Source organism: Salvia hispanica, chromosome 5, assembly GCF_023119035.1.
Source record: "Salvia hispanica cultivar TCC Black 2014 chromosome 5, UniMelb_Shisp_WGS_1.0, whole genome shotgun sequence".
In the NCBI taxonomy this organism is placed as follows: Eukaryota; Viridiplantae; Streptophyta; class Magnoliopsida; order Lamiales; family Lamiaceae; genus Salvia; species Salvia hispanica.
In genome coordinates this window covers 34,051,656-34,061,424 of record NC_062969.1, presented here as the reverse complement: position 1 = coordinate 34,061,424, position 9,769 = coordinate 34,051,656, and the positions used below count along the sequence as shown (strand labels likewise).

Genomic DNA, 9,769 nt, shown 5'->3' with positions numbered 1-9,769 from the left:
CAACTGTCATTGTAATGCAAGTTGGCCATATTACTCCCTCTCTCCCATATAAATAGATATTTGGGACGATGCAATTTTTATGCATAATTGATAAAGTTAGAGATAGATAAAAAAAAAATTATTGGAGTATGTTATTGGAAAATTGGACCCAATTCATTAGAGAGAAGGAAATTACCAAAAATATATATATATTATTCTTATTAGACTGATCAAAATGGAAAAAAAAAAAAAAAATCTCTATTTTTTGGGATAAGGAATATAAGTTTTTGTGCAAATTTTATTATATGTGTATGCAATTATGATTTTAATAAAATTCTTAGAAAATTATCTTTTAACTAAATATACAATTTATCAGAAAAAAAAATCAAGAACATTATAAGAATTTTAGTTTTTGAGATGGGAAAAGTTAATAGTGTCATTGTAAATAGATGGATTGGGCGGGTCATTACATGTTCAAACATCTACAGCATGTACAATATTATACTCCACCCACCCACCAAAAGGGTTAAAGAACCTTTTTGCTATTTTGGTTTGTCAACGATAATCATTTACTTTATTCTACTTTGAGAATCATTTACTTTATTCCACTTTTATCATGCGGACTCTATATTCCACCAACTTTTACACTCACAATCCAATATAAAACTAATACTTTAAATTAGTCACACATTTCACTCACTTTCTCCATTTACTTTTCTTCACAAAATCAAATAATTTCTTAAAACCTATGTCGAATCAAAATAACTCTTTAAATGGTGGACATTTGACTCTTTAAATGGTGGATGGAGTCGGATGAAGTAGTATCGAAATAAATGTGCATCATTATAAGTCCAATTGCTTACGACAAATCTCACTATGATCAAGGCATTGTTACCATAACTAATTGTGGTATTAAGTGGGCATATAATCATTTTTTTGTTTTTATAAGAATTAATAGTCATTTAATCACGAGTGAAACTCTGATTTTGATTCTTCTCATGTTGATTTTACACGAGAAGAAACAATGTCATTTTGGATATGTTGACAAATGAATCATATTAGTCATCCACATTAGTTATCACACTATTAATAATAATATACGTCTGCACCACCTCAGCTTTGTATTTGTCGTAAACTTTTCACGGGGCATTAAGAAGAATCAAACTTCATGTTTAACATTTAAATTTTTATAGTTAAGAGACATATCAGAATTGGAACTAATTTAGCCGCAATTATTCATAATAAATAAATAAATATAGTATGTTTGGACCATACTATATGAATCTATAGGCATAATCAAATGGAATAAAATTAAATGAAGGTTTGCACGAAATAGAGAGATGAATGACTAGGCTATTCACATGGGTTGAAGATCTATTCCTGTCCTAGTGAAAATCATAATTTCACATGAAATTAAGAATCACGAAATAAAATAAAATGAAAATAAAAATCATCATTCCATTGTCACCTGAATTCCAAAATCATAATTTCAAATGAAAAATAAAAATTACGGAATAAAGAAATAATGAAAATTAAAAATGATCATTCCATTGTCACTGAATTTCATCATACCAAACACTTTTTTTCTTGTTTTAATATAGGAATATCATAATTTCTATCTTACCAAGTACACTCACCGTGTGCAATTTATAGTCTCATTCTATTTTGGGTTGCATTTGATTTAAAGTCTCATTTACTTTATTTCATTTTAGATAAGTGGGTTCATGTTGCAGTAACTCATTTTCACATTTTTCTTTTAAAAAGTCAAACAATTTCTTAAAACTTATGCCGGATCAAAACAGAACTATAAGGGCTCTTTTGTTTTCCATGTTGGCCCAATATATATTTAGATATAGTAAACTCAAACATCATGTTATAGGTTAGAGTTAGCAATCTTATTAATTTGTTTGTTTGTATAGATATATATCATACGTTTGTAATTTTTCTGTTTGGTATGAGGTACCCAAACTCTAGATATAAAAATATATTCCTAAATTTATCCTCATTAAATTGTAAAATTTCCGATATTGTCCTCATACACCAAATTTTGGCGGTGAATCCAAATTGAAGCATCAACCCTATTTCCTAATTCCCTCCCCCCATTTCAACGCCTCTTCCAAATATAGACAACCCTCTCTTATCATACGGCGAAACTCACAACGATGAAAGCTATCAACTGAGCTAACGATCTTTGCTTGAAAATTCAATCCACCTCGTAATCTAAACTCATAGATGTGTGTATATATAACTCATATGTATTTGACGATATGACCGAGTATCTTCGCTTGAAAATTCAATCCACCCTGTTTCATTTTATGCGCTTTGGGTCCTGCCAAATTGATTAGCATGCTTGCGAGGAGCAGGTTTGTCCGTTGGTTTCGTAGCATTTCCTCAAGCAAAACCAATACCGTGGTGGGTTCCCTTTGGTTATCCTACATCCAGATGCAACCACAATTTTACTCAGATTACATCAACAGACATAGCATCATAACAAGTCCAGACAATATCACAGCACAACTTCACCCATAGAATCACCTCTGTAGAATGTAATGACAAATACAGAAAAGACAAACAAAATTTGACTAAATAATGTGGGGTGTGTTTACATATACCCTGCACACAAGCTCTAATGCATACAAATTTCTGTAATCTGGAATAGTCATTCCTATTGAAGCTAAACTAATCCATAAGTTAATTCAAGCTCCCATTATGAACACATTGTCCGACGGCAAACGTAAACGAGGAATTCATACCACACTGATTTCAATTCCATAAATTGAAAATACAATAGCAAATCAATTCAACTAGGTGAAAAAAATACAAATAGTCACGCCCCATACACATTAAAACCTGCAATCGGCCATTAGGTACCAATTCGGAAGGCGATGAATGCTCAACGGCGAAAAATTCCATATCTTATTTACAAAACCACACGCCTACATGAATCGCAATATAATCTTCTGTGAGAGGTTTGAAAAACTTTACCTTCTGAATCGCATCTTGGTCAGACATGGGTCCCTGGCGTTCGCTTTTGCCGGTCAGTTGGATTCAACCTTCAAGCAACGGCAATGGCGATAAGATCTGTAATTGGATTCAACCCTCTCAATTTTTGAGTAAAATCCAACAAGAAAGTATGCCCACCAAAATTTTCGGATTGATTGTCAAAAATCTTACCGCCGATCTGATTTATATAGTAGGGGAAAATTGGCGGTGGAAGGAGATTTGGTCGTCTGTCGATAGGGGAAGGAGGAGTAAATGAAGGAGGTATTAAAGTCTTTGGTTGTTGAAGTCCATTTTAATAAATTGTTGATATTGGACTATCGCAGCTTTGGATGTAGTCAGAGTTAGCTACATTTTGGCAATAACTATCGCCTAAAGTGTCGGGTTTTGGTATTCAAGTCCGGGTCGCTTTGATTGCTAACATGGCAAACAAACATGGAAATAAGGGTAGATAAGGAGGGCTATCTAAGAGCACTCCCAATGGCGACGGCGAAAATCCGGCGATTTTTCGCCGGATATCGCCGACTTATCGCCGGCCATTGGGAGGATTTCGGCGATAAAACTCCCTTATTATCGCCAACTCCCTTATTATCGCCGATTTATCGCCGAATCATCGCCGCCCACTATGGGCGCGATTCGGCGATAAATCGGCGATAATTTTTTTTTTTTTTTTTTAAATCTTTGTTTTTTAAATCTTTGTTTTTATGGTTTTTATTTGTAGTTTTTTTAAAATCTTTATTTTTTATGATTTTTATTTGTAGTTTTTTTTAAATCTTTGTTTTTTTAAATCTTTGTTTTTTATGGTTTTTATTTGTAATTTTTTTTTTCTCGTTGTATTATATTTTCCAATGATTAATACAACGATGAATTGTTCATTATAAATCTATTTATTAAACACATTTGTAGGGAAAATTAAACAATATTAAAAATGATGATGTAAAAATGAAATGTTGAGTTAGGGAGAAATAAGGGAGAAATAAGGGAGAAACCATTGGAGCAGTTGGCTAAAAGTTGGCTAAACACTGGGGATAAATTTTGGTGCTGATGTGGCGCTGATGTGGCAGGAGTTAGGGAGAAATAAGGGAGTTTTTAGCCGGACCATTGGGAGTGCTCTAAGACTAACATGGAAAACAAACGAGCCCTAAATGGTGAACAAGGGATATAGTACCTTTTTTTGCTATCTGAATTTTAACTTTCCGATTTAAGAAGCTACATTCTACGTTTCGGAGTATTTTTATTTTCACAAACATAGATAATGAATTCACCATTACCCGTATGTATCATTCTAATCTCCAAAAAAGTTTGGCTTAACGTAAATATGCCAAGCAATGTCTGTCCACAACAATTAACGCCCAAATTGAGCAAAAGAATATCAAAATTATATTCATTTCCCAGAAAATTTTGACATTGCAAGACTATTACTTCTGCCAGATCTAAACAAAGGGATCACATACTGGAATATGAAATTTTGTTAAAACAGCCAAAAAACTGGAGTAGATCCAAGTAAAAAAGAAAATATGAGATACAAATTGAACACTCTGGATTTTAATAACTAGGAATACAGTTTTCAAAATCCTAAACCAAAATTCTATCACACTCATGCAGGAATCTCTTTCTTAAGCTTGGCAAGCTCTTGTCGGACAACACCGGCTTTCTGCAAAGCAAAGAAGAAAGGAGTTCAGCCTATGAACGAGCATCAACGTATAAATTGACAGGGCAATAATGTACTCGAGAGTAAGATCTAGCAGAGTAACAAGCATAAATTGCAGTAAGGGTATAGATACCTTGATCTTGGCCAACATAAGCTTAAATCGGTCAAAATCATTGAGGGCAGCCCTTCTGTTCTGAACAATCAACTTTCTTCCCCACGAGCTGCTTTCCCATTTCCCCTTAACATCAGCAGCCTCCATAGCCGCAACAAGAGTCTTCTTCTTTGGCACCCTCTTGATGTCAATCTTGATGTCGGTAAGAGAGAGCCTCTTGAAGTTCATCTGGCTTCTGACCATATCAGGGGAGTCAACAAGAGCCTGTAGCACCTCGAAAAGGATTGTAAGATGAAATATGTATTCATCGAAATTAATAAGATTAAATAGAACAAATCACTAATTTGAGGTAAATCAACAAGAATTACAAGGTAATGAAAATATTGTGTTGCTCGACTACTAAATCAACAACTGTGAGGGGAAACGACAGAGTATTAAAATGGGTCCCACATTCAACTTTCGTTAACATTTCTTTTACTTTTCTTCACAAAGTCAAATAATTTCTTAAAATCAAAATGACTCCTTTAATGGTGGACGGAGGAAGAAGTATATAATAAATCAAGAAAACATTCTAAAAACTGGATAAAATAAATACAAAACGCAAGTGCAAAGAAACTAAGAGGAGTAATAATTTGCAATAAAGTTGGGAAGTAGTAGAACGAATCACAATTGTTGAGAGATCAAACTGGTGCCAAAAAACAAACCTAAGAATCTATCAACAAATTCTACACTGGTATTGCTTAATCAGTCGAGTGAGACGTAGATAAATTAAAATACGTATACAAATGCAAACTAAAGGGGAAGAATAATCTAATGATTAGAGAAGCCCCAAATCTAATAATAGTCTAAATTCAATACAGATTCTTCTTAAGGAAGAAAAATGAGCAGAAACAAGGAATTGATTAAAAAAAATTGAAATGCAAAACGTGAAATAGGGAAATGCACCCTGTTTTGGTCGATGACGTCGACGATGACGACGAGCTTGCCATAGTCCTTTCCGTAATTGACGAGGGCGACGCGGCCGATCTCGACGTACCTTTTGAACGCCTAGAGAGGATAGAAACGAATAAGATTGTGAGGAGAGACGAAACGAGATAGAGGGAGAGGGAGAAGAAGATTACCATTTTCTTCTTCCGCTGCAAATAAGTGAATGTGTGATTTGGGAGAAGAGGCGGATGAAAAGAAAAAGCAAAGCCTAGGGTTTTTCATTTTCACAGTGTTGGGCTTTCGCCCAATATCAATTCTGCCTTTCTTTTTTTGGGCCTTTATCTGACCTTACTTAGAGCCTCTCCAAGGAAAGAGATAAATGGATAGATAAACTAATATAATTATTATATTTACCTTTTCTCCATGAAAAATTATTCTCCAAGGGGAGAGGTATTTGAGAAAGTATTATACATTTTTCCATTTTGAAGAGGTATCTTTAATGGAGAGGTAAAATCATATAACCACCATATTTACCTTCTTTTCATAAAAAATCATTCTACAAGGGAAAGGTATATGCGAAGGTATTACACTTTATGTTTTTTTAATGCTTTTATACTATTATTTTATTTTTTTTAAAATGATATATCTTTCTATATACCTTTTATCCTTGGAATTGATTGATTTTAAAAAAGGTATATTGCACTTTTTGAGAAGGTATAAACATGATATACCTTTTTTTCATTTACCTTTCTCCTTGGAGTTGCTCTTACGATGTAGCCCGCAATCCGTAGCTGGCCCGATAGCCCGCCAAATTTATAGGGTTAGGGTTTAAAATTTGTAACCCGATAAAATTATACCCCGATTAGCCTGCAACCCATTAGGACCAGACCCGAAAATCCGATAAAATTTCTATCGTTATATTTGTTTGACTCTAATTCGACACTTCTTGATTATTTAATAATATAGATTACTAAAAATATAACTTTCAATTTTATATATTAAATATATAAATTATATATTAAATTTTTCTTAACATAAATAAATAAAATTAGAAACTTCAAAATCACTAAAAATATATATATTTAAATTTCTAAAACATGCTTTACAATTTCTTGATATTTATGTTTTATTTTGCATAAATCTCAAATATTAGTATTTGATCATATTCATGTTGGAGTTTAAGCATATATCTCAAATTTATCATAATTAAATATTTTACATTTTATAAATATAACTAATTTTCATCATTATTTATTGGATTGATCGCATGTTAAATTTTATCGGTAGCAACCCAATTAACCCGCTGGGATAGCCCGAAACCTGAGCTTTTAGGATTAGGTACTTAGGGCTGAACTTTTATAACCCGAAAAAATCACAACCTGATTAGCTCGCACCCGATTGACCCACAACCCAAATAGGGCTGGCCTGATTGACATCCCTAAATACTGCTAATTCACCTATGTATTGTAAATAAACCAACCATTTTGGGGTCAAGACGATGATATAGTACACACATACTACTACTCTATCAATAAGTCATACTTTTACCTGATATCAATTTAAAGAAGTATAAAAAAAAATTTAAAAATAATTTGAATAGAGATCTTACTTTTATAGGTTGGTTTTATACTCTATTCATTCTCTCTCTCATAACAACGGAACGAACTCAAACCCTTCTCTCCCAAAGAAACTGAAAAGTTACCTGATACAAACATATCTACAATAATATCTCCATATCTCTATTATTTAGTCTATTAGTGATTTACTCTCAGGAAGATGACCCCTTACTTGTGTGGTATGAGATTTTATGCAAATTAATTTTGTATGTTGAGGGAGATAGAGGCGCGCCGCTTTTCATGTAGGGTTTCTAGGGAATTTTAATTTATGGAGTACTACTATTATTTGAGTTTATTTGTGTTGGAATTTTAGTTATGGAATGGAAATTGGGCTTTATTTGTGTAGTTTATGAAGTGTATTATTTGGGCTTTATTTGTGTTAGATTTTATGATTTGGAAACATTTATAAAAATATAGATTCTAAATTGGGTGTTATGGATATATCATTATATTTATGTTTTAAAATTGGATTTTAATTTGGACTATTATTTATATATTCTAATTTAAATTCTTCTTTGTAATTAAATTTAAATATTGTTACTTTGCCTTTAATAGCAAGACTAGAATTATGCTAATTTAGTGACCTTTTTGGATTATAATTTTGATTTCAAATAATAATATTATACAATTTATAGTGGGAGTACATCATTATTAATAGAATAGAGTTTTAATTTAAGTGTTGTACTATATTATTATATTTATGCTAAGTTTTAATTTGAAATTTTAATTTATTGGACTTTACATTTTCTGAATTAAGTAATTAAATTTAAGTGTTGTAGTAATTTGAATTGTTTTTTATTTACTCATATATCTATTTTTTTTACTTCTAAAAAATTTCGAAATATGTTAATATTGAATTCAAACGTGGCTGAACCAAATAGTAATTATGGAACACCAATAAATAAATATATAAAGTGAAACTAAATTAATATCATTATCAAATAAAGAACAATATTGCATGACATTAATTGTTGTTTGGTATAATAATATGCAATTTTATATATAATACATTAGTTTATTTAAATATGTTGAAATTACTTATAAATATATATTTATATTCAAGATATATAATTTATATATATATATTTATATTTAAATTACTAGAAGTACACATAGTTATAATTGAAATGATTTTGATTTATTCTACTACTAGATAAGATAATAATTTTGTTTATGATTTTGAGTTTTATTTCTTTTTTATAATTTTTAAAATATTACTCCCTCCGTGCAAAGGAAGATGACCCCTTTCTTGGGCGGCATGGGATTTTATGCAATTATATTTTGTGTGTTAAGAGGAGAGATTAAAGTAAGAGAGAGGGAATAAAGTAGAGATAAAGGTGTTTCCATTTTAAGTAATGGGTCATCTTAGTTGGGACAAACCAAAAAGGAAAGTGGGTCATCTTCAATGGGACGGAGGGAGTATTATGTACTATTGAATTTAATTTTGATGAAAATGCATTTATTAATTGTGATTTTTTAATTCTTTTTATCATGTCTACATAATTCTAAAAAAATATGTTTTTAGTTATAAACAATTATGTTGCAATTTCAAAACTTATGAACTACTGGTTATTATTGTTTTTCTTATGTTTTTGTTTGCATTTATGAATACTTATGTTTTGTTAATCGAAACTAGTGAACTATTTATTCGTTCAAATAGTTTGCTTTTTTATTCTTTTGTAAAAAGTAGTACTATTCATTTTTCTTTATTTGTATGTCTTACTCTATTTCATCCACACATCTCTTTTATTATTTCTTTTATTTTATACTACTAGACTCATATCAAATATTAAAATAATATACATTCATCTGCCAAAATATGAAATGTTTCATTGAGAATGAGTTGAGAGAAGTACAAATATGTTTTTGTTGTTGTTTATAACATTTTTAATTGTTTATAATATTACCAATACTTATTTTAATTAGTTCTTATCTGTAAATATATTTTTTTACTTATTTATTTTATATTTTTTATTTTAAATTGATATATCTTTATTATTTAAAAATCTTTTGTCATATGCATAGCACATGTGATAACACTAGTATATATAAATGAAACCCATATTTCACTAACTTATTCAATCCATTTTTCTTTACATTTCTTAAAACACGTGCTATAACTAAATATGACTTCTATTACTGGACGGAGGGAGCAGTACATTTGTGAGTTTATAACTAGATATAATTATATCCATTATTTTCATTTCATAAATGCAAGCTCAAAATTTGAATTAGTTCTAACAGAAAATTAACAGGTCGTGCATGCTACGGGTGTGACACTAGTATTAATAAAAAAAAAAAAACTAAAAATGTATCTTCAATATTGAAATAATGGTGTGAGAGGTTGAGAAAGAAGAATAGGTTCAGCGGCATCCTAGTCAAAAACCAACACATGTTCCAACCCAAAAATTCCTTGGTTTTCAAACGTGCATTAAAAACCAAGAATAGCATTCCATGCTTAAAACTCCAAACATAATTGTAAAT

The 9,769-nt window shown here is 30.9% G+C and overlaps 1 protein-coding gene across 1 annotated transcript; it reads right to left on the bottom strand.

Annotated features, from left to right (window-relative positions):
- Nucleotides 1–4,430: 4,430 nt before the first annotated feature.
- Nucleotides 4,431–5,964, bottom strand: LOC125186654 (60S ribosomal protein L14-2-like). Its single transcript, XM_048083069.1, has 4 exons — nt 5,864–5,964; nt 5,688–5,789; nt 4,764–5,006; nt 4,431–4,633 (listed from the first exon to the last, which is right to left on the bottom strand). The coding sequence occupies exons 1-4, from the start codon at nt 5,864–5,866 to the stop codon at nt 4,577–4,579; spliced, it is 405 nt and encodes a 134-aa protein (XP_047939026.1). The 5' UTR covers nt 5,867–5,964; the 3' UTR covers nt 4,431–4,576.
- Nucleotides 5,965–9,769: the final 3,805 nt, after the last annotated feature.

Coding starts and splice junctions, on each gene's coding strand:
- LOC125186654 (XM_048083069.1), bottom strand. Junction 5,007..5,687: donor ACGTCATCGACCAAAACAGG/GTGCATTTCCCT, acceptor GAGGTGCTACAG/GCTCTTGTTGACTCCCCTGA. Junction 4,634..4,763: donor TTATGTTGGCCAAGATCAAG/GTATCTATACCC, acceptor TTTGCTTTGCAG/AAAGCCGGTGTTGTCCGACA.